The sequence below is a fragment of the Pseudophryne corroboree genome, chromosome 1, assembly GCF_028390025.1.
Source record: "Pseudophryne corroboree isolate aPseCor3 chromosome 1, aPseCor3.hap2, whole genome shotgun sequence".
Taxonomy (NCBI): domain Eukaryota; kingdom Metazoa; phylum Chordata; class Amphibia; order Anura; family Myobatrachidae; genus Pseudophryne; species Pseudophryne corroboree.
Window position 1 is genome coordinate 973,551,529 of NC_086444.1, and position 26,537 is coordinate 973,578,065.

Consider the following 26,537-nt stretch of genomic DNA (forward strand, 5'->3'; position numbering starts at 1 on the left):
TGGACGATATCCTCATCTTCTCTCAAGACCTCCCTTCTCATCGTCTCCAAGTCCGTGAAGTCCTCCGACGTCTTCGTGAGAATTGTCTTTACGGCAAATTATCTAAGTGTACCTTTGAGGTTACCTCCATACCCTTCCTGGGGTATATAATTTCTGGATCGGATCTCCAGATGGACCCGGCAAAATTGGAAGCTATTGCCAATTGGTCCATTCCGAACACTCTCAAGTCCATTCAACGATTCCTGGGCTTTGCCAATTATTATAGGAAATTCATCCGAGGCTTTTCAACTCTCATTGCTCCTATTACTAGCTTAACTCGGAAAGGGGCAGATCATTCCAACTGGTCAGAAGATGCCCTGGCTGCGTTTCAAAAAATCAAGATGGCTTTTGTTACCGCTCCAGTTTTGTTACAGCCCGATATTAATAAGCCATTCGAGTTGGAGGTGGATGCTTCCACAGTAGGAGTGGGAGCTGTTCTCTCTCAGATGGGAGCTGACGGGAAGATTCATCCCTGTGGATTCTTTTCCCGTAAATTTCTTCCTGCAGAAGTTAATTATTCCATCGGAGATCAAGAGCTTCTGGCGATTAAACTGGCCCTTGAGGAATGGAGGTATCTCCTGGAAGGGGCGAAGTTTCCATTTAATATCTATACGGATCATAAAAACCTGCTCTACTTGAAGGCAGCTCAGTGCCTTAATCCTCGCCAGTCCCGATGGGCTATGTTCTTCTCCCGTTTTAATTTCAAGCTCCATTTCCGCCCAGGTTCTCAGAATACCAAAGCAGATGCCTTGTCTCGATCCATGGAATCTGAGGACGAGATATCCGATCCAGTACCACGCTCCATCCTGGATCCTGTTGCTTTTGCTTCTTCACAAGTTTCTCCAGCTCCGCCTCCTGGTAAGACTTTTGTTGCTCCTGAACTCCGTTCTAAGTTGTTGTCTTGGGCTCATCAGTCTAAATTTACTGGGCATCCTGGTGTCCTAAAGACTTTTAAATTTCTCTCTGAAACATACTGGTGGCCGAAGATGAAAGTCGACATCAAAGACTTTGTGGCGTCTTGCCCTAAATGTGTGCAGCACAAAACTCCTCGTCAGTCTCCAGCAGGTCAGTTACGGCCATTATCCATTCCCAGCCGTCCTTGGTCACATCTGTCTATGGATTTCATCTCTGACCTTCCCTCCTCCCAAGGATTCAATACCATCTGGGTAGTGGTCGACAGATTTACCAAAATGGCTCATTTTGTTCCACTCCAAGGACTTCCTTCCGCTCCAAAACTGGCTCAAATCTTCCTACGGGAGATTTTCCGTTTACATGGACTACCCACTGAAATAATATCTGACCGTGGAGTTCAGTTTGTGGCAAGGTTTTGGAGAGCTCTCTGTTCTGCCATGCAGGTCCATCTCAAGTTCTCGTCAGCGTATCATCCTCAGACGAATGGGCAGACAGAGAGGGTAAACCAGGAGTTGGAAACTTTCCTGAGACTGTACATATCATCTTCCCAAGATGACTGGGTAGATTTGCTCCCGTGGGCTGAATTCGCTCACAATTTCCGCTACCACACAGCTACTGAAACTACTCCGTTCTTCGCTGTTTATGGGCAGCATCCACGAGTTCCTGATTTTCAAGACCTTCCTAGCATCGATGTTCCTGCTGCCACTACTGTCCTCAGTCAGTTCTCAACAATCTGGAGGAAGATTCATACTTCACTCAAAAAGGCTTCTGCCCGGTACAAATTCTTTGCCGACCGCAAGAGACGTGCAGTTCCCAGCTTGAAACCTGGGGATAAAGTCTGGCTGTCAACCCGGAATCTTCGTCTTAAAGTGCCTTCGATGAAGTTTGCACCACGCTTCATTGGTCCTTTCTCCATCGAAAGAGTTCTAAATCCTGTGGCTTACAAGCTCAAGTTACCCTCTTCATTGCGTATTCCTAATGCTTTCCATGTCTCTCTCCTCAGACCATTAGTCCTAAATCGCTTCCAAAGAGCTCTTCCAGCTGGCCCCAGCATTCCAACTCAGCGGGGCATAGAGTTCGAGATAGAGAAGATCCTGGACTCCCGTCACCGGTATGGTCGTCTGCAATATCTCATCGACTGGGCCGGCTATGGTCCTGAGGAGAGGAGTTGGGTGAACTCTGCTGATGTCCACGCTCCCAGGTTGGTCCGTGTTTTCCACAGGTCTCATCCTTCCAAGCCACGTGGGTGTTCGGTGCCCACCCATAAGGGAGGGGGTACTGTCAGGAATCGACTTACCACTGTTATGTCTGTCCGCCGGAGCGGACTCCGTCCGGGGTCACTGCATGTTGCTGTCACCTGTCACCCTGCTCGTGGATACCATCTCAGGCCTGGGAGCGCCCCTGGAGTCAACGGGCGTGTGGGCGCGCCGCGTCCCAGCCGGGCCGCGTCATGGGCGCCGCCATGACAGTTTTCCCCAGTGTAAGTGCGGCAGCCAATCCGGAGCTTGGCCGCACCTCCTCGTCTCACTCCAGCCAATACCTGCCGGTCAGGGGGTATATCAGGAGCTGCAGGGTGAGTCAGAGGTTGTCCTGAACTTTGTGTCACTCCTGCGACCCGTGTGTCTGGACCTGTTCTCCTGTTCCTCCGTGTTCCAGGATATTCTCCTGATCCTCCGTGCTCCTGGATATTCTTCAGTACCTGTCACTTCCGTGGAACTACAAGTACCAGCACCAGCAATACCTTTCTGGCTTCACACCTTCTACACCTGCAGTGTGCTCCAGCCTACAGCAGTAGAGACTCTCTCTCCAGGTGCATTCCGTCATCTCACCTGTGATTCAGCCTGCATGCTGATTGTGCACTTCCAACAGCACAGTGAACATTACCATCCAGTCTCCTGCATTGCTACCAGGTTTGCTACCATTATTCCACCTCTGCTGGCTCCACGTTTTAATTACTCTGGTTCCATTTCTGCATTACAAACTCTGCCATAGACTTTCAAGTTTCAAACCATATTATATCATTGCCATTACCATTGCCGTTACCATTGTCATTTCCATTGCATTCGTTTGTTTTACTTTCTGCTGCATTATTATCTGGACTTTCTGTTATTAATAAATCTACATTGTGCACATGCGCAGAAACCCAATACTGCCTCCTCACTTCATTCCACCTACCTCCACTGACCCACTAGCGCCCCCTCCGGGGACACAAACTAAACCGACTCTGACACTGGGAGTATATAAACAATATATTTTGTAATAAAATTGCCAGAATATCATTTTCACATTTTTACTGGTACAGTGCTGATTTGCAGTGTACTGTTGCCTTGAGTTAGAATTTAAACTTGCCATATACTGTACAGTACATATAAGACTCACCACTTTCTGCAAGGTTTAAGTGTTACTGTCTCCTAGTGATGTGTTATCATTGGGCACTACATTTTAATTAATTTAGGAGCATATGTATCAAAGCTCAGAGAGATAAAGGGGAAGATTTTCTAAAGCTGGGCATACACTATACAATTATCTGGCAGGTAATCTGTGGCTGGAATGAAAACCTGGTAATGGATGAGAGCAACTGACAATCGACCATTTGCTCTCAAACACTGGAAAATGAACAAAAACTGTTTGTGGTTTTACCAATTTGTATAAACAACAGGTTTTGTCCATTTTTCAGTGTTTGGTAGCAATAGGTTGATTGTCAGTTGCTCTCATCCATTACCATCTTTTCATTTCAACCACAGATTATCTGACAGATAATTGTGGAGTGTATGCCCATTTTAAGACTTGGAAAATGATAAAGCGGAGAGAGATAAATTACCAGCCAATCAGCTCCTAACTGCCATGTTTCAGGCTTTGTTTGAAAACATTACAGGAGCTGGCTGGTTGATACTTTACCCCTCTCCAATGCTTTGTACAAAGACCCCACAGCATGTAAAGTGACAATTAGCTGATTGGATGGTACTTTGGGGTCTATGTACTAAGCCTTGTAGAGAGATAAAGTGGACGTCGATAAAGTACCAGCCAATCAGGGGCAAACTGAACAATGAGTGAATTTCTTGTTATCACTTGTTACGAATGTTAAATAGTGCTCCAGGTTAGGGCAATCCGCACGGCTCTGGCGGCGGTGGCGGCGTCCCAGTCTCCATGCACAATAAGGCCTTTGATATGGTACTATGGCCACATTTGTTTGCCGTATTGGAGAGAAGAGGGTTTGACACAAGCTTTATTAACTATATACGATATATCTACAACGCCTCGTCTGCCTCTCTATTAATTAATGGGATCAGAGGCCAACGATTCTTTTTGGAAAGGGGAACCCGTCAGGGATGCCCTCTATCGCCTCTGCTATTTAATTTAGCCCTCGACCCACTGCTTAGGACATTACAAGATTGGTCTGTTTTCAAGGGTATAAAAGTGGGTGGTCGGGAAATTAAACTTTCAGCTTTTGCAGACGACATTCTTCTTTATATATCAGACCCCGAACATTCCCTTACCCAGATTTTAGACAAAATTTAATTATTTGGTTACATTTCGGGTTTTAGTATTAATATGGACAAATCTAAAGCTTTGTTGTTGTGTGGCAGTGTGACATGTCCACCATGGGCCACACGTTTCCCCTTACACTGGGTGTCCACATATATTATATACTTAGGTGTTATGGTGCCACGTTATATTTCGGAACTATACAAACTCAACATACATAAGGCCATACACACCCTAACTGATGATATTAAGAGGTGGGAACGTCTTCCATTGTCATATCTCGGTAGGGCTAACCTCTTAAAAATGGTGGCTATACCACGCATACTATATCCCTTGCAAACGCTTCCCATATTGTTGACTAAGCAGGACTCACAACAGATTAATAAACTTATTAGAACTTTCATATGGAGGGGGGACCGGGCGCGTATTGCTTTGCGCAAGCTTGCTCAACCCAAATCCAATGGGGGTATCAATTTTCCAGATGTAGTGGTTTATAATCATGCTGCTCTCTTGAGACATTTAAGGGACTGGCTGCAAAACAGCTCTATTTATACGAATACATCTCTCGAACAGTGCTTCCTACCGACTATAACCTTGACATGTTTCCTCCACCAACACGACTGGGAAATACCTGACCACATTCGATCTAACCCTCTTTTATGGTCCACTAGGAAAATGTGGCATATACTGCGACATGATGCGAAATTGAACCCATACCAATCCTTACACTTACCCCTGATTAAAAACCCGAACTTTTTGGACGGCATGGCTGCCGTCACAGTGTGGAGAGAGGATGGTATAACGTCAATTCGCTCATTGGTGTCTGTGGAAGACCACCGTCTGCTCACCCTCTTAGAGGTTTCAACGAGGCATGCGGTGACTGCTTCCTCTCCCCTTCCATTTCTACAAACACAATTCTATGTCAGACATGTTCTTGCACACTTTGCGGATGGGGACTGGACCAATCCTTTAGATAGCCTCTTAACACACCCGGTACCGAATCACAAGGCCATCTCCATCCACTATACTTTCTTGAGAAAAATATTAGATCACGCTATTGTGACAGGTGGTATGTCCTCATGGTTGTCTCACTTCCCTGACCTGACCATACCAATTATGGAAAAAGCACTACTTTACTCCCGAAAAGTCCTCCCTGCAAGCATGTACACTGAATTGTTTCTTAATGTGTATCATAACACTTACCTATCCCCATTACGGCGCTTCCATATGGGAGCGACTGAATCGCACTCCTGTCCAAAATGCCACCAGAGTGAGGCTGATACCTTTCATTGTTTGTGGGCATGTCCGATTGTGCAATATTTCTGGCATCTAGTTAGGAGATATGCGGAGGCTAACTTAATAACCTATGTGCCCTTTACCCCCGAGTGGGCAGTTTTGGGTATCATTGATCCAGCTCTCCGCATGCCGTCGGAATGTAAAAAAATACTGATAGCCTTAAGTGCGGCCGGGAAAAAGACAATACTGCAGGGATGGATAAATAGTACGCCACCACAGATACCATTATTTTTAAATAAGCTAAATCATATTTTCAGGATGGACTGGGTGGAGGCCATTGTAGATAAAGGTAAACTAGTAGAACGATTCTTTAATCTTTGGGAATCCTATATCTCCACTTTGCCCCTCAATACACGTCTACATATTCACAACAGCCTCAAGAATACCACATGGTACCTGACTAGACTGGCTGCACAGGACCAACCTATATCTTTGGTCTAGGAGCGGGCGATTCTGGCGGCTCACCTCTTGGTTGCCTATACTCTGTATAATAATGTCTGCGTGATAATTGTTGAACTCTCAGAAAGCCAAAGTCTTTATTGTTGGAAACAAAAGAATAACTGATGTACGTATCTTGATTTTAATCCCTGTGTACTATTACTCCATGACCTATGTGCATCTTAACTTATGTTGTGATTTTCATGATGTCTCAATAAAAAATTACTGTTAAAAAAAAATAAAAATAAATAGTGCTCCAGGCAATCAGCTCCTAACTAATGTGCTTGAAAAATGACAGGACCAGATTGGCTGGAGCACCATTTAACATTTGTAACGAGTGATAACAAGAATATCACTTTGTTAAATCTGCACCTTAGTTCCTAACTGCCATGTTACAGGCTGTGTTTGAAAAATTATAGTTAGGAGCTGGTTGGTTGGTACTATATTTCCATACAGTTTATCTGAAAGACTTAGTACATAAACCCTGAAGACCCCTAAGTGTTTTAGCAGGATCACACTCTGGTTGCTATCCAATGTATTGCTGTGCAAAGCAATAACACCAACTGCTGATTATTAAGAAACACAGTACCAAGGAGATTAGGATGTGATAAATGTGAACTCACTCTCAACGCTTAATCTAGGCATACACTATATAATTATCTGTCAGATCTGGCTGGTTGGAATGAAAATGTGGTAATGGATGGGAGCAAATGACAATCGACCAATTGCTCCCAAACCCTTGAAAACAGACAAAAACGGTCGCTCAGACAAATTAGTTTAATGTGTGATTTAACCAATTTGTCTGAATTACTGTTTTATCTGTTTTCCAGTGTTTGGGAGCACATGGTCGATTGTCGTTTCCTTTTGATCCATTACCAAATTCTCATTCCAAGCAGCCAGATTGGACAGATGATCTGACAGATAATTGTATAGTGTATGCCCAAATTAGGATTCCTAAATTTTTATAACACTTTTTCTTTTGCTAAATGTTTATCTAATTAACTCTTAGTTCAAAGAATGACAATTCTTGGCATCTACTGTACATAAATAAATTATATTAATAAAATATTCAAGCCAGAAATAGTCACTTATTTTATGGATGTTTGAGTAGAAACATAAATTGCAAATGCTTGAAGTATTGCATGCAAATGCTCGCTAATAGAAGCAGATCTCTTGTGTGGGATTCCTGTGTTAGATTTACAGTACTGCACTTAAGAACATGATCATCTACAAATGGGATGTGACATTGCCATTTGTTGTGAAACTGCAAATGCCAAAATGATTTTAATATAGCATGTATGACCATTGACTGAACTTCCTTATGTAAATATAGCTTTAAGTACACAAACCCAGTCATCTCCGTATCTTCACAGTCCAGGATAAATATACTTTAGAGGTCAATTTTCAATTGTTAATTATGCAACATTTTACATGTAATGATGATGGAAACAATATGCGATACGCTTCAATTAGAAAGAAAAGAAACAGAATTGTCTGTAAAACATTAGCGGTGATAAGTAGATTTCTAATATAAAAATACAGCAATGCCAACAAATCACGTGCACTGCTGGGATTTTGGCCGCATTCCCTTTGAACACAAGTAAATATCTCCATAGAGGTCTAAATATAAGGACATACTAGTTCAGAAGTGTTTGATAATTGGAGCAACATGTTATACATTTAGAAGTGTGGTACATTTAGTTAAAGTTAACTATCATTACTTTATCAATTGGTGGTTCTCCAAAAGCCCATTAAAGCTGCAAGTTCACGTGTACTCACTTGTAAATGCTCTATGTACATTTATGACTGGCATGTATGATATTTGTGTACACACACAAAAGGACCGGATTCTGAATTGCAAGATTAATGCTGCACACAGTTGGCCAATGTTTTAAGTCTGTGCATGCATCCAAGTCACATAGTGCATGTGTCCCCAAAGTCAGCGCTCAGAGATCCAGAACAGAATTGGATGCACAGTCTGTGGAATTCAGTGGGTGATCCTGGGAGAATTGCTAAATAGATGCGGGTGTGTAAGCAGATGTATCCATAGATGCACAACCGCTCAACACAGGACGCCATGCTCGGACAGGGCCGATGCAAATTTTGATGGTGCGTCCGATATTGCACCAGCGATGGTTCGTATAAAGACACACTGAGACGGAACTGCACGGCCACAAGATGCTGCAAGTGGGAGTCTCAGTATTAATTAAATCAGCCACCTAATCAGCATAAGACGCAGATTCGCTGTGGCATAAGATGCAGCTGCGCCAATATCTGCATGCGACTCATGATCAGCCCCATAGTGTTTCTCAAAAATGTAACATGTTTGTTTTTAATTTAGAATTGAGGTATTTAGTATATTGTGGTATACTATATTTTCTGCAGGGTACTTAAAATCATTACAGATGTGTATTCAATACACCATGCAGTGCGAGATGTGAGTGTACCACCAGGTTCTTGCAATTCTGCTAACATTGGACATGTTTTTTTTTTGGAAATGCATCTTATTTGCAATGCAATGTGGCTAGCACACATGAGGAGACTGCGCTAATTAATTTGATACATGACACTTGTATATTGTGTGACTGAGTCTGCATACGAAGCAGAACAGAACTTGTATTGGAAAAAAAGCTGTGGCTGCTACATTGTAGCACAGTCCTAGCCGCATTGCGTTGTGAATGAGATGCATTTCTGGCAAAAATGATGCCCAATGCTAGCAGAATCTCACACGACCTTGCGTGCCAAGAGTGGCTGTTTGGAGTAACTGCAGCAAAGATGTATTAGGACATATCTGTATTTTGTCATTTTTTTATAACAGCCATTATCTAATAAATATTTACTTTTGTCCATTCATGTTTAATATACTGTATGTCTAATCACAGCTTACTGCCACTATTCTCCTGTCTTGCCTATGGCTGGGAGATCCACTTGGAGCTTAGAAAGGCTGCTATTTTCTTTTTTAACTTGTTGCTAAAAATGTTCTTGTCACATGCTTAACCATACTGAGTGGGGCATGGAAAGATGGCCAATTTGTGGGTTGCTGCAGGATTTCATCTGTGGTTTTTGTCAAAGTCTCATCGGTAACCTACAGTATGAAGTTTGGAGAACTGCAGTCCTGCTGCTTATGCAGTCATAGCTATCTAAGATTAGCTTCCTGCTGCTCACTGCAAAAGAGATGGATGAGGTAAGTACCCTTCTATTCAGTCAGGCAGGTTCTGATCGCTTCATTGGCAGTACATTGACCAGTAGCTGTGTGACTGCCTAGCAAATCAAAGTGTACAAGAGTCTCTAAAATGGGTAAGTTATGCCTCCCAAACGGGTGGTCTTCTGTATGCCGGCGGTCGGGCTCCCGGCGCTCAGTATACCGGCGCCGGGAGCCCGACAGCCGGCATACCGACACTTATTTTCCCTCGTGGGGGTCCACGACCCCCATAGAGGGAGAATAAAATAGTGTGGCGTGCGTAGCGCGCCACCGTGCCCGTAGCGTGGCGAGCGCAGCGAGCCCGCAAGGGGCTCATTTGCGCTCGCCACGCTGTCGGTAAGCCGGCGGTCGGGCTCCCGGCGCCGGGATACTGGTCGCCGGGAGCCCGACCGCCGGCCAGCCGTAGTGAACCCTCCCAAACACTTGGATGTATAGCAGCAATCCCCCGTTCCCATGACTGTCACATTGTGAAATGGGAATATTAAACATGTTTAAAAATCTGATCCCCTGATCCTGACCGTTTGGGGAATCAGGCATTTTTAATATGGTTAATTTCTCCGATACCCCAACGGATCGTCGATCATCAATGGTCACTGATTGGCTGATCGCCACTTACGGCGGGTCGGGGAATCGCGCAGCCTAATGTATGGGAACCGTTACAGTTGAAGGGTCCACAGACCACCACATTCAGGTCACTGATAGGTAGATGAATAAATCACTTTATTTATCCATGTTATTTAGAGACTACCCTATGTACAGTACGCACTGTGGGTCCACCCCATCACCAGAATAATGATGCTGTCTCAGTGCTGACATGACATGGCTGCCATCTGGAAGTGGTGACAGAACGTGATGTAAAACAAGAGGCCTAAGGGTGGAAATATAAACATAGGCCTGAGGGACATAGAAAGTTTAGAATGGTCAGATCTGTTACCATTTCATCTAATGAATGAGTACATTGTGAACATTATCGTTAAGCAACTACATCAAACAAACTCAATCAAAATGTTCCACATACTGTTGGCAATAAACACGTTGTTCACCAGACTGACCAGTTTAGATCATTATGTGTTTATATATGTATACCATTTAAAAATTGTTTTCAAAAGTTCTGAAAAACATTTGTGCATACATCACTGTGTTTTATTCTAAATGATGTCCTGAATGTATAAGAAAGAAGCTGAACTTGCTATTTTGTGTGTAATTATTTAAAATAAAAATGTTTTTATCATAAATACAAATATATTTATCATTCTTTAGTAGTAAATAAATAACAACAATGGGTGTAAAACATTTTACCCATTCCAGTGCCGGCTGGTGCAATCTCCCTTGCAAAGATTTCTAGAGCTTTTTTCTGTTTGTGATGAACACCAAGCCAAATGACAGCTTCCCGAACAAGCTGAAACACGTCAGAGTATTACTAACAGTGCAATACACAGAACAGCACAGGTAAGGTTGACTCTCAAAAGGTAATTTTTCTCACTCAAAGAAAACCCCATGATAATAAATAAATGTAAAATAATTCACAAAGACCCTGTTAGATTTCTCTTATCTCCACTTTTAAAGCACATAACATGCACACAAACTTAACAATGGTCAAACTGCATATTTAATTGAATATTTATATAGATGCTTAAGGGGCCTATACATAGGGCAGGTATCGGGGCAGTTATCCGTTCCGTCAATGTCTGGTTCGGGGCATCGGGGAAACCAACATGTTGTAAATCCTCGATTTGCTGCTTACGATTAACAAATTATCAGAATATTACTTTTTTTAAATGTTGTTGTTTTAAAAAATAAAAAAACTACAGGTTCCCCAACGGATCACTGCTCATCAATGTCTGGTGATTGACAGGTCTGATCTGCAGAACGGGGGAATCAGGCCGTAGATGTATGGCCAATGATACATCCAGTTATGTCAGAAGTTAACTTTGATGAGGTTGTCAGAATGGATTCCTTCCATGCAAATTATTTTCTAATATGTAATTGTAGACCACTGTTCTGTTGAATGTGAAACCTTAATGTAGGTCATTTGGAGTGATACGTGGGTTCTGCTTTACTGTAAATGCATTACATGATTGTCTGCTGTCATGCTTGTGGGTTGGGTATGGTTGGGAGGCGTGAGTGACTGGAACAGGGATAGAGGTAGAATGCTGGAAACATGTTGGCTTTATCCAGCTCCTACTCATAAGCCAGATAGAAGGAAATACATTAGAGCTCACGATGATTATGGGAACTGGTTAGAATGTATGGCGTGATTGCAGAACCTGCCCAAAGGCGTGAGGATTCAGCACTTGAAATGAAACTTTATTGTACTAGAAAGTGCTTGAATATAACGTAAGCTGACTCCAGGTTAATGGCTGGTAATGCAGGTTGAGAAGACTGGAGAGAGAAAGGCAACCAGACTGGAACCAGAGAGGAAAACCTGTGACCAGAGTAGCCGGGATCACAGGGCCTGCTAGGCCTCTGGTAGAGTGACGCTGTGCTGACAGAGAGCTGTTGCACAGGAAGTAGTTAAATAGGTTCTGTCAAGGGATGCTTTGAGTGGGGGAGACTGAGTCAGCTGACACATTCCATCACGGAATGTCCAGAGTGTGACATCTGCTCTTATGGCATTTCCCAGGTCTTCAACAGTGAAGTAGGTAATTTGTGGCATTACACCAGAGAGGTGGGACCTTAATGAGGCAAATCACATCACTATGCCCCTTGCATTTGCCACTTAAACCTCCAGCAAGTTCTAAATGTTGAAAAAGAGTGTTTTCTGGGTCTTCTCGATTAAGAATGACTACAACAGTTTCCATTAAATTCAGTTTCTTAATGATGGCTATGAAATTCCAAACTGGATGCTTTTAGATCACATTTTATAGCCTTCCTAGCTTTGTAACTAACAATTAGCGCACAGCTGCTTAGAGGAGACCATAGTTGTTGCAGGAACAACATCCATAGATGTTAAAAGGTATAGAGTATTTACTGGATGTTGTATTGGTTTTCCATTGGCTAAATGGAATACCTAATGAGTCAGTTACTGTAAGCTAGGAAGCCTTAAACATTATTAATGAATGACTTAACTGGAATAATGTTTCAGTTTGCTTAAATAAGCAAATGAACTATAACTGCAACAAAATATGTGATGTTTAAGTCTGTACCATGTAGAGTGCATTAACTTATTGTCACTTACAGTAGATATTCAGTGAAATATTCCATTTGACCAGTGGCGCAAAAACACACACACACACACACACACACACACACACACACACACACACACACACACACACACACACACACACACACATTACACACATTACACAGATTATATATTTACTGCTAACAGATTACAATGTACATCGTTACACAAAGGATTAATTTATAGAATGGAAACCACTAATTGTCAGGTTTTGCTGGTTAGCCCATCTCTCCTGCAGCCCATTTCTTAGAAGTTATTGGGTTTTAAGCCCCCTTAGACTTCATGGACACTTCTATAATGTGTGTTGAATGGAGCAGATTGCGGTTGTATCAGTAAACCCATTCTTCCTCAGTTAAAAGTACTCATAAGGAGAGGAGTAATAATAGATAAATGCCTGGTAGCTGCTTTCCTCATATAAATAACCATAAGGCTTAGAGATACACAAACACATTTTTTTGTTACCATTTAAAAGTGATCTTTAAAAGTAAAATTTTTAACTATTTGTAAAATTTTTAAAGTTAACAGACATTCCTAAATTTGAAATAATCAATTAGGGTGTTTTAATAATATCAGAAATACTTGTAAATGCTATATTATAAAGCAGGATATTTGGTACCCACTTCTTTGGGTCCATCTTGGGGACAGTGCTCACCATGGGTCACAGGAGCTGGCAATTAAAAGGTTAATTACTTTGGGTATATAGCTCTGCTCCTCAGCAATCTTACCTCAGTTATAAGCTACCAAAGCCTATACAATGTAAAGAAAAAGTACATATCAAGCTAAGAAGAACAAAATATCAAGGATGAGTGTAATGTAGGGTATGCATTATTCCCCATGTGGACTTTTTCTCTTTGATCCTGGGGAAGACTCTGCTGGCCCTCAAGAAGGTTACACATAGACGTAGCTGAAAGCAAAGCTACTGCAGCATCTTAGATGTGACTATTTGGAAACTACAGAGCTTGGTTAAAGGTGTGGATAGAGTAAAAAGTGGCTGCTTGACAAAACTGCTCAGAGGTAGTTCCATGCCCCCCTGCCCAAGAAGCACCAACAGATCCAAGACCTGATTTGGAACTAATCATTCTAGAACATGCATGCTTGATGGTGACTTAATCTCCATTCAGCATGCTATAGTAGATCTGGCTATACAGTAGTCTAAGCTAGATAACGGCTCTTCTGTGCATTGTATACTGTAGAACAAAAGAACGATTTATCTTGCTAACACTGGCAGTCACATCCAAATAAAACCATAATGCTCTAACAACATCCAAGAGAAACCTGGGTTTGCTCAGGATTAGGCAGACTCTTTTAATGAAGGTATGGCAATCTCATGATTAAGATTCAAACTGAGACACTACGGCATATATTTACAAAAGTGCGGGTTTATAGAAGTGGAGATGTTGCCCATAGCAACCAATCAGATTCTACTTATCATTGATCTAGCACAGTCTAGAAGATAGTAGTTGGAATCTGATTGGTTGCTATGGGCAACATCTCCACTTCTACAGACCCGCACTTTAATAAATTCACCCCTACCTCACACTGAAAAAATAGAATCATAGGTAAGAACTCACCGTTAAAATGATAAAAACAGAATAGGCGACTTACTTGAAAGAGCAACAAATCTGCAACCATTCATGCTAATGCAATCGCTATGTTTGGAGGTGGAGTCACAGGCAAATGTAGAAGACAAGGAGGCAAGATATAATTCCTTCATATGTGCTTGTTAGAACGGTTAAGGTTATGCAGGAAACATTTACAGACTGAACAGTGACTGGATCTCATGGAAGTTTGGCAGGACGTCACACTGAAACAGGTGGACACTTTTATGTACACCGGCTAGTACTGGTGAGAACTTGGTTGCAACACTGGGCTGGTTCAGGTGAGGACCAAGTTGTAAACCAGACTGGAATGCATTAGGACTTGGCTGAACACCGGGCTGATACCAGTGAGAACTTGGCTGCACACCAGACTGGTACTGGTGGGATCTTTGACTGTACACAGGGCTGGAACTGATGAGAACTAGGCTGTACTCCAGACTGCAACCGGTTAGAACTTGGCTGAATACTGGCCTGATACTGGTAAGATTATGGCTACACACTGGACTGGTACCATTGAGGACTTTGACTGTACACCGGGATGGAACAGATGAGAACTTGGCTGTACACCGGGCTGGGATCCAGCAGGACTTGGCTGTACATGGGACTGGGACTGGCGAGCACTGATACATGCGACAGCGTCTGAGAATACAGTGTGAGAGCTATGAGTCTTATTGCACTGGTGATCTGCTGGCTGCCCTGAGAGTCCCTTTATAGGAACTGGTTGTTGCAGATTGGCTGAGGCTGCAGGGATCTCAGAAGCAATTCTCCCATTGGTGGAGCCACAGACAGCTGCTTCTGTATTCCCGGAATGGTGCGAACTTCACCACACAAAACACTGGGCCCATCCGCACAGGCAGCACACGTAGACCGGCATGGAGTCAGAGCACCAGACACTGCAGCCGGAAGCCCAGAGGACAGGATACCCACAGCAGCCACAGCAACCCCAGAGACAAGCCGCCCTTGGACCGCCGCAGCGCCGCAGAGATGTCCCCGACATCACCCAGACAGGTAAGCATTGGGGTCTGATTCTGGAGTCTCTTGTCCCAGCCATGACAAGCTAGAAGGAAGGAAAACTCCCACATCAAATGCTTTAAATCCACTGACTCCAGATGCTCAAATGGAAGCTGGGAGCAAATTAGGATTGAATGGCACCATGGGAGGAACATATATAGGCCAAATCTATAAGATACCCTACAAGAAGTTCTTAACAACTGGAATCCATGAAAAAAAATTCTAACAATGAATCGATAAATCTAACATCTGCACCCATAAATAGCTGAGATATAACCCAGAATACAATCCTTACTTAAATAAAGACGTGAAATCCAGAAAGAAGTGGAGTGAAACAAGAGTGCTCACACCAAACCACATTAGTTTTACAGACTCTATGATAGTTGTGTGCTTTCCATCTCTCCACATAGTTTGTATCACTCTTTCAAAAAATACCTCTATCAAAATTCTGGATTCTACCACCCTTCCATCAAACCCAGCTGAGGTTCAGATGTACAAATCTCCTTAAAACCTCTGTTCTGCTTAGAACATTTTAAAGTCTAGAATGAAACCACAGAGAATTCACCTTCATGATGCTGGAACTCTGCCAAAATTCTAGGAGATATCCTGTAGCCTGGAGAGACTAACATTTCTCACAAGTCAACAGCCATTTGATCCTGTACTCATGACAGAATACATATGAAATGCCGGTGGACGGGGAGGCCAGCGGTCACATGATCAACCACAGCATCTCGACAGTGAAGATCCCGACATTGGAGGGGGTAAGTATTTGCACCCGTGCCCTACCCTAACCCTTGGGGGGTGGCGGCTAGGGCTAAATTTGGGGGGGGGCTAGGGCTAGCCACCCCCCTAGTGCCTACGTTCCCCCAGTGCCTAACCCTAACTGTCCCCTCTGGACCTAACCTTAACCCCGATACTCACCTTCAGGATGTCAGCTGTCTGTGATCCAGCGCTGGTCTCCTGAGTTGTGTTGGGATTCCAGCATCAGTCACTTGACCACCGGCATCCCGACAGTCGCATTCCCTCATGACGTCTCCTATGCAGCAACCTAGACCAAATCTTCATAATCTGCCTGCAAACCTGAACAAACTTGAACAACAACTCCTCTATCCTTAGTCTGAAAACCAGAGTACACATTTCTAAAAAAACTAAATAACAAAAACAGAGCTACAGTATAACTTATATGTTGTCCCAACTTTTCTCTTACAGAGAAAAAGAAAACACTGTTGGAAAATACATCATTAGCAGCTGGCCCACTAAAAAATAAAGGCGTTTCTTTCTGAAATCCACACGCTGTCTCCTACTACCCCCAAAGATGGATACTGTCCATCCCATCATACACATTGCGTATCCGATAGTTTAAGAAATTCTCAACTACTGTAGGTGCATTGCGTCTAGATGACCAAACCTGATTGCCTTTTTCTGAACCCCTCCAGGAGGAAGAGAACTGGCTAGCTGAATAGTAAGAGCTATCTAAATGGGATGCAAAAAAATATGAAACTTAGGTCCCCTAAAAGTTAAGGTGCCAACTCTTCCTACCAGTTGCCTCTGAAATGTTTCTGTCTAAACTGCCCATCATAACCTTCGTATCATAAGGTAAAGCTACCAAAGAAACCTGGGTCTTAGAATCAGCAGTCCAGGATCTGAGACAGAGCACTTGGCTGGCCGACACTTGACCAATTATATATTTTCTTATCAAACAGAGCTGCATCTAATGTTGCATCAGTGAAGAAATCAGAAGTTATTTGTTCTGTTCTCTGGCCCAAAATTCAGATTTAGGACAGCCCAATAATATGAAGCTGTGAAAAGGCATCCATTGCCTATGTCGCCCAAGCAGATAAAAGATTAGGTCTAAGAGTTGCCCCTATATAAACCGATTTAAGCATACCCTCACACTTTTGGTTTGTTCCTTCTGTACCTTAAAGCTATCTTTTGCATAAATAAAGCTACTTCCACGTACTATGTCAAGTCCAAAACCTGATAAACTGCTATAATGAGATCCTCAATGGCCAGGCCACCAACCATGGAAATGGCCACCACATCTCTTCCACGCAGAGAGCAGTTATTTCCTCTGCTCACTTCTGCCTGTAACTTCAATGATGGCTATACTGCCTGTAGGATATAGAAAAGCTTCTCCAAAACCCCAGATTACCTTCACTCATAGTGTTGCTCCTGAGACATACGGGGGAAAATGTAAAAGGGGGCGAGTTTGCCGGAGATGCAAGATGCCGGCCGATATCAGAGGTTTTCTAAAGCGGCAATCATTTACAAGGCATGGTTTTGCCTTGTACATGATTGCCACTTTAAAAAACCTCTGAGATCAGCCGGCATTCCGCACCACCGTCGGACAAGGACCATATTACATATGTTCCACAGCCTGCAACAAACCACTGAAGCTGTGCAGAAGCTCCTTGTGGCTACCAGTCTGAATCTAATGCAGAGGACCTGCTGTTTCACCACAGCTAAAAACAAATACAAAAAAGTAAAACATAATGAAAAATAATAAATAAACTAACTTATCTAGTTGGGCAATTCCTGAAACTGTGAGAGTGTTGCTGAGAAAGAGGAGCTATATACCCAAGCAATTAACCTTTTAAGTGCCAACTGCTGTGGCCTCAACTGTACCCTATGGTGAGCAGTGTCCACAAGAGATGGTGGAGAAGAAAATATTACTGTATACGAGTTTTGTTTACTTACACTGTAGCGGTTATCTATTTACAACATATGCTTTACAAAATAATTAAATTAGTCATGCAAGTGAAATAAACAGGCATTTTCTTGTTGGCGCCCGGAAACTTTCATTAGCGTCCGGTAAATCAGACTTATTAGTAGGATAAAATGTAATCAGAAGTGTAGCGTGAGGTATACTTATACTACAGTCCACTTAGCCCCTCACTATAAAAATTTGGCCTCTTTCGGGCTCCCGCTCAGATTCTGAAATATTTCCACCAATTGGAGGAACAATGAGATGCCAGCACTGGATAACTAGATCATAGATTTGATACACTTTTTTTGGTAGTTGTTATCTTCATTCAACAACATATGATGATATTAATTAATAACTCAATGAAGTTGAGTCACTTTTATGATACAAGTTCTAAAGGGTTTTGTTTAGGCAGGATCTTCTTCTTGGAGCTATGAAGAAAAAGTACATGGACTATTGGGTAGTCTAGAAACATTAGTAAGAATAAAATGTTTTAATAGGATTGAGTAATCAGTACTGTACATTGTTTGCATTAAAAAAATAAAATGGCAGTAAAAGAAGGTTTAAATAATAAAAAATATTTTAAAAAATCTCGTAAATATGAATTAATCTGCCACGAATGTTGCTTTTTTTTTTATTTCATTTTTCTATTTTTATCATAATTGCATTATTTTTGTAAAAAAAATAAAATAATAATAATAATAATAATAATAATAATAATAATAATAATAGTAACAGATTCCCCAGGACCCCAATCACCAATCACAAGCAATTCCTTATTGCAGCTGCAAACAGGAGGAGCTAACAGGCAAACTAGTTAAATAATAAAACACCAACTTACAAACCCATAGGACACTAGAATATATTGACTTATGTCACTGTTTATTGGACTACTTTATTCTTTAATTTCTTAATAAATTTTCTGCCTTTACTTTTGGAAGCAGGACAAATAATTTCATAATCTACTTGCCTACAAAGATGCATGGCTAAACTTTATTTACAAATACAACTTGCTCTGCTGTCCCTTTTTATATTGTTAAATGGAAGCAGGCTGATTTTTATTTATCAAAATGCTAAAAAAAAAAAAAATACAGAGAGAGAGAGAAGAAAAAGTAAGTAATACTTGCTAAAGTATAATGTATGCTACAACCAAATTATTATGCATAGTAATAAATGTACTTAATCTTACGTCTTTGCCTCTGGCATGTGGTCCATATGAGTCTTCAGCACCGATAATCTGTAGATGTACTGTACTGTAATCTTCCAATCTGAGCTGCGTAAACATATCTCGGGTTCTAGAAAAGAGTAATACCAAAGAGTGACATTATTTACCATAATGATAACTTTTCAGGAATGTGTACGTTTGTTCCACAGTCCACCGTGCAGGTCCCTTCACAGAGCCACATGTATGAAACATAATAAAACATTTCTTGCACAGTCACCAAACATTAGTGGAGTGCGGTTATGTATGAAAAAAAACATTGTAGAGGAACAAACAGTACAGATTTTGTCCTTGCAGTTGAGCTTTACAATTGCACAAGTGCTGTTCACACAGGGCAAAAAAAAAAAACCCACAAGAGAACCCACACAAAAATAAGATTTTACTTACCGATAAATCTATTTCTCATAGTCCGTAGTGGATGCTGGGGACTCCGTCAGGACCATGGGGTTTAGCGGCTCCGCAGGAGACAGGGCACAAAAATAAAGCTTTAGGATCAGGTGGTGTGCACTGGCTCCTCCCCCTATGACCCTCCTCCAAGCCTCAGTTAGGATACTGTGCCCGGACGAGCGTACACAATAAGGAAGGATTTTGAATCCCGGGTAAGACTCAAACCAGCCACACCAATCACACCGTACAACTTGTGATCTGAACCCAGTTAACAGTATGACAAACGTAGGAGCCTCTGAACAGACGGCTCACAACAATAACAACCCGATTTTTTTGTAACAATAACTATGTACAAATATTGCAGACAATCCGCACTTGGGATGGGCGCCCAGCATCCACTACGGACTATGAGAAATAGATTTATCGGTAAGTAAAATCTTATTTTCTCTGACGTCCTAGTGGATGCTGGGGACTCCATCAGGACCATGGGGATTATACCAAAGCTCCCAAACGGGCGGGAGAGTGCGGATGACTCTGCAGCACCGAATGAGAGAACTCCAGGTCCTCTTTAGCCAGGGTATCAAATTTGTAGAATTTTACAAACGTGTTCTCCCCCGACCACGTAGCTGCTCGGCAGAGTTGTAATGCCGAGACCCCTCGGGCAGCCGCCCAGGATGAGCCCACCTTCCTTGTGGAATGGGCCTTGACAGATTTAGGCTGTGGCAGGCCTGCCACAGAATGTGCAAGTTGAATTGTGCTACAAATCCAACGAGCCATCGTCTGCTTAGAAGCAGGAGCACCCAGCTTGTTGGGTGCATACAGTATAAACAGCGAGTCAGATTTTCTGACTCCAGCCGTCCTTGAAATATATATTTTCAATGCCCTGACAACGTCCAGCAACTTGGAATCCTCCAAATCGCTAGTAGCCGCAGGCACTACAATAGGCTGGTTCAGGTGAAACGCTGACACCAACTATGGCAGAAAATGAGGACGCGTCCGCAGTTCTGCCCTGTCCGAATGGAAAATCAGATATGGGCTTTTATACGATAAAGCCGCCAATTCTGACACTCTCCTGGCTGAAGCCAGGGCCAGTAGCATGGTTACTTTCCATGTAAGATATTTCAAATCCACCGATTTGAGTGGCTCAAACCAATGGGATTTGAGAAAATCCAAAACTACATTAAGGTCCCACGGAGCCACTGGGGGCACAACCGGGGGCTGTATATGTAGTACTCCTTTTACAAAAGTCTGGACTTCAGGAACTGAAGCCAATTCTTTCTGGAAGAAAATCGACAGGGCCGAAATTTGAACCTTAATGGACCCCAATTTGAGGCCCATAGACAATCCTGTTTGCAGGAAATGTAGGAATCGACCCAATTGAAATTCCTCCGTGGGGGCCTTCCTGGCCTCACACCACGCAACATATTTTCTCCAAATGCGGTGATAATGTTGTGCAGTCACCTCCTTCCTGGCTTTTACCAGTGTAGGAATGACCTCTTCCGGAATGCCTTTTTCCTTTAGAATTCGGCGTTCAACCGCCATGCCGTCAAACGCAGCCGCGGTAAGTCTTGGAATAGACACGGTCCCTGCTGAAGCAGGTCCCGTCTTAGAGGTAGAGGCCACGGATCTTCCGTGAGCATCTCCTGAAGTTCCGGGTACCAAGTTCTTCTTGGCCAATCCGGAGCCACGAGTATCGTTCTTACTCCCCTTTGCCGTATAATTCTCAGTACTTTTGGTATGAGAGGCAGAGGAGGAAACACATACACTGACTGGAACACCCACGGTGTTACCAGAGCGTCCACAGCTATTGCCTGAGGGTGTCTTGACCTGGCGCAATACCTGTCCAGTTTTTTGTTGAGGCGAGACGCCATCATGTCCACCTTTGGTTTTTCCCAACGGTTCACAATCATGTGGAAGACTTCTGGATGAAGTCCCCACTCTCCCGGGTGGAGGTCGTGTCTGCTGAGGAAGTCTGCTTCCCAGTTGTCCACTCCCGGAATGAATACTGCTGACAGTGCTATCACATGATCTTCCGCCCAGCGAAGAATCCTTGCAGCTTCTGCCATTGCTCTCCTGCTTCTTGTGCCGCCCTGTCTGTTTACGTGGGCGACTGCCGTGATGTTGTCCGACTGGATCAACACCGGCTGACCCTGAAGCAGGGGTTTTGCCAGGCTTAGAGCATTGTAAATCGCTCTTAGCTCCAGTATATTTATGTGAAGAGACATCTCCAGGCTTGACCATACTCCCTGGAAGTTTCTTCCCTGTGTGACCGCTCCCCAGCCTCTCAGACTGGCATCCGTGGTCACCAGGACCCAGTCCTGTATGCCGAATCTGCGGCCCTCTAACAGATGAGCACTCTGCAACCACCACAGAAGAGACACCCTTGTCCGTGGCGATAAGGTTATCCGCTGATGCATCTGCAGATGCGATCCGGACCATTTGTCCAGCAGATCCCACTGAAAAGTTCTTGCGTGGAATCTGCCGAATGGAATCGCTTCGTAAGAAGCCACCATCTTTCCCAGGACTCTTGTGCATTGATGCACAGACACTTTCCCTGGTTTTAGGAGGTTCCTGACAAGTTCGGATAACTCCCTGGCTTTCTCCTCCGGAAGAAACACCTTTTTCTGAACCGTGTCCAGAATCATTCCCAGGAACAGCAGACATGTCGTCGGGGTCAATTGAGATTTTGGAAAATTCAGAATCCACCCGTGCTGTTGCAGCACTACTTGGGTTAGTGCTACTACGTCCCCCAGCTGTTCCCTGGACCTTGCCCTTATCAGGAGATCGTCCAAGTAAGGGATAATTAATACGCCTTTTCTTCGCAGAAGAAACATCATTTCGGCCATTACCTTGGTAAAGACCCGAGGTGCCGTGGACAATCCAAACGGCAGCGTCTGAAACTGATAATGACAGTTTTGCACCACGAACCTGAGGTACCCTTTATGTGAAGGGCAAATTGGGACATGCAGGTAAGCATCCTTGATGTCCAGGGACACCATAAAGTCCCCTTCTTCCAGGTTCGCTATCACTGCTCTGAGTGACTCCATCTTGAACTTGAATTTTTGTATGTACAGGTTCAAAGATTTCAGATTTAGAATAGGTCTTACCGAGCCGTCCGGCTTCGGTACCACAAATAGTGTGGAATAATACCTCTTTCCCTGTTGTAGGAGGGGTACCTTGACTATCACCTGCTGAGAATACAGCTTGTGAATGGCTTCCAATACCGTCGCCCTGTCTGAGGGAGACGTTGGCAGAGCAGACTTTAGGAACCGGCGAGGGGGAGACTTCTCGAATTCCAACCTGTAACCCTGAGATACTATCTGCAGGATCCAGGGGTCCACCTGTGAGTGAGCCCACTGTGCGCTGAAATTCTTGAGTCGACCCCCCACCGCCCCTGAGTCCGCTTGTAAAGCCCCAACGTCATGCTGAGGGCTTTGCAGAAGCCGGGGGGGGGCTTCTGCTCCTGGGAAGAAGCTGCTTGGTGCACTCTCTTACCCTTTCCTTTGCCTCGGGGCAAATATGACTGTCCTTTCGCCCGCTTATTCCTATAGGAACGAAAGGACTGCGGCTGAAAAGACGGTGTCTTTTTCTGTTGGGAGGGGACCTGAGGTAAAAAGGTGGATTTCCCGGCTGTTGCCGTGGCCACCAAATCCGATAGACCGACCCCAAATAATTCCTCCCCCTTATACGGCAATACTTCCATATGCCGTTTGGAATCCGCATCACCTGACCATTGTCGCGTCCATAAACTTCTTCTGGCATATATGGACATCGCACTTACTCTCGATGCCAGAGTGCAAATATCCCTCTGAGCATCTCGCATATAAAGAAAAGCATCCTTTAATTGCTCTAAAGTCAATAAAATACTGTCCCTATCTAGGGTATCAATATTTTCAGTCAGGGAATCCGACCAAACCACCCCAGCACTGCACATCCATGCAGAGGCGATGGCTGGTCGCAGTATAACACCAGTATGAGTGTATATACTTTTCAGGGTAGTTTCCAGCCTCCTATCCGCTGGATCCTTGAGGGCGGCCGTTTCAGGAGACGGTAACGCCACTTGTTTTGATAAGCGTGTGAGCGCCTTATCCACCCTAGGGGGTGTTTCCCAGCGCGCCCTAACCTCTGGCGGGAAAGGATATAATGCCAATAACTTCTTTGAAATTAGCAGTTTTCTATCGGGGTTAACCCACGCTTCATCACACACTTCATTCAATTCGTCTGATTCAGGAAAAACTACAGGTAGTTTTTTCAGATCCCACATAATACCCCTTTTTGTGGTACATGCAGTATCAGAGATATGCAAAGCCTCCTTCATTGCCGTGATCATATAACGTGTGGCCCTACTGGAAAATACGTTTGTTTCTTCACCGTCGACACTAGATTCGGTGTCCGTGTCTGGGTCTGTGTCGACCGACTGAGGTAAAGGGCGTTTTACAGCCCCTGACGGTGTCTGAGACGCCTGTACAGGTACTAACTGGTTTGCCGGCCGTCTCATGTCGTCAACTGATTTTTGTAATGTGCTGACATTATCACGTAATTCCATAAACAAAGCCATCCATTCCGGTGTCGACTCCCTAGGGGGTGACATCACCATTACCGGCAATTGCTCCGCCTCCACACCAACATCGTCCTCATACATGTCGACACACACGTACCGACACACAGCAGACACACAGGGAATGCTCTTATCGAAGACAGGACCCCACTAGCCCTTTGGGGAGACAGAGGGAGAGTTTGCCAGCACACACCCAAGCGCTATAAATATATAGGAACAACCCTATAGAAGTGTTGTCTCCCTTATAGCAGCTTAATATATATCAAAAAACGCCAAAAAAGTGCCCCCCCCTCTCTGTTTTACCCTGTTTCTGTAGTGCAGTGCAGGGGAGAGTCCTGGGAGCCTTCCTCGCAGCGGAGCTGAGCAGGAAAATGGCGCTGTGTGCTGAGGAGATAGGCCCCGCCCCCTATTTCGGCGGGCTCTTCTCCGGAGTTTGTGAGACCTGGCAGGGGTTAAATACATCCATATAGCCCCAGGGGCTATATGTGATGTATTTTTTAGCCAGAACAAGGTATTCTCATTGCTGCCCAGGGCGCCCCCTGCAGCGCCCTGCATCCTCCGTGACCGTTGGTGTGAAGTGTGTGACAACAATGGCGCACAGCTGCAGTGCTGTGCGCTACCTCATGAAGACTGAAAAGTCTTCTGCCGCCGGTTTCTGGACCTCTTCACTTTTCGGCATCTGCAAGGGGGTCGGCGGCGCGGCTCCGGGACCGGACTCCATGGCTGGGCCTGTGTTCGATCCCTCTGGAGCTAATGGTGTCCAGTAGCCTAAGAAGCCAATCCATCCTGCACGCAGGTGAGTTCACTTCTTCTCCCCTAAGTCCCTCGTTGCAGTGAGCCTGTTGCCAGCAGGACTCACCGTAAAATAAAAAACCTAAAAACTTTTCCTAAGCAGCTCTTTAGGAGAGCCACCTAGATTGCACCCTGCTCGGACGGGCACAAAAACCTAACTGAGGCTTGGAGGAGGGTCATAGGGGGAGGAGCCAGTGCACACCACCTGATCCGAAAGCTTTATTTTTGTGCCCTGTCTCCTGCGGAGCCGCTAATCCCCATGGTCCTGACGGAGTCCCCAGCATCCACTAGGACGTCAGAGAAATTAAATATATTAGTGGTGAAGTGTTAAAAAATGTATTGTGTAGCACCATAGCCTTAGCTTAAAAAACATTCCATGAGTTATGTTCATTTACCCTTCTAACGTTAAAGCTCCAAACTAGAAAAAAAAATTAGCGCCAAACATTACTAGAAATTATACAGCAATGTTCTATCGAGATGAAGTCTAATACAATTACCTCTTGAGAATGCTTTCAGCAGTACGTCTTCCTTTTTCTGCTGCTCTCGGCCCTGCCACGACACATACAGCAGTGGCCCTGTACCCATCTAGATATGTGGCACACACCTGGTCACAGATGATTTTATTTCAATTACAAATAAATAGAACCTGTATTTATTTATTATTGTATGTGAATGACATAACACACTACAAATCAAATTTACATATTATAGAGACACGATTAAATCAGAACAGACTGTTCTTTGTCCTAATGTGTGATGTGTGGTTCATTAGTTTCTGGCAGCAATGGTCATGCACCACTCTTCTAATTACTGTATCTGTAAAAAATGGCAACAATGGCCTATAGGTATATTCAATTCTCCGACGGAGAGGATCCGACACTTCAGTATTCAATTTGCGGGCATTTCTGACAAGTTTTTGACAATTAAAAAACACTACCTGTGTCTGGCGCTAATCACTCTCTCTCTCTCTCTCTATATATATATATATATATGGATACGTATAGGTGCATGTAAAAATCCACACATACACCTACCTCGCATACACATACAATCAACTTGAATATAAATATTAATATATATGCTTTAATAAGAACCCATATGTTCTACAGATCACATAAAGCAGCGAAGGTAAATTGGGTTGTGGATGTAGCCCAAAATCCCACCTGATATAAACCAGATGCAAACCTACAAAAAAATATAAAACCCCTCGCGCTAATAAATTCTAATTGAGGCAACAGGACATGAATATACTCAATACATTAATTACTTTAAGATATTTTTAATATCTGTAAAATCAATCATGCAACGACAAAATAACATTAAAAAATTAATATGCGCATATAAAACCCCCCAATAAAATAATAATAATTTAGCATAATAGGTGGATCATATATCTATATTGCTATAATTGACCACAGTAAACTGATCCAATACTTGTAAAGGTGTTGATGTCCTTATTTTATTCCTAAATAGGACAGTCCCATAAGGTATGCTATAAATAATCTCCTGAATTGAATATCATATAGTGTAGAATACATTAAGTTTTTTACCAGTTCATGGAATTGTCCGTGTGCTTACAGAATGGTAAATTTTCAATATGGGAGAGATGTCCTGAATCTTGGAGGATAAAGTCAGACACCCGGGGCTCGGCGGACCGCAAGCGCCTGATGGCTGATATAGCTCCCATTCTCCAAACACCGCAAGT

The 26,537-nt window shown here is 43.5% G+C and overlaps 1 protein-coding gene across 3 annotated transcripts in view; it reads right to left on the minus strand.

Annotated features, from left to right (window-relative positions):
• The window catches only part of LOC134920292 (uncharacterized), a 265,262-nt gene that overhangs the window by 102,306 nt on the left and 136,419 nt on the right, over positions 1 to 26,537 (minus strand). For all 3 annotated transcript variants that reach the window (XM_063920509.1, XM_063920510.1, XM_063920511.1), the window contains exons 12-14: positions 25,330 to 25,436; positions 19,063 to 19,168; positions 10,673 to 10,772 (exon numbers count right to left, since the gene is read on the minus strand). In XM_063920509.1, coding sequence (XP_063776579.1) covers positions 10,673 to 10,772; positions 19,063 to 19,168; positions 25,330 to 25,436 — 313 coding nt within the window. The remainder of the gene's footprint in view (positions 1 to 10,672; positions 10,773 to 19,062; positions 19,169 to 25,329; positions 25,437 to 26,537) is intronic.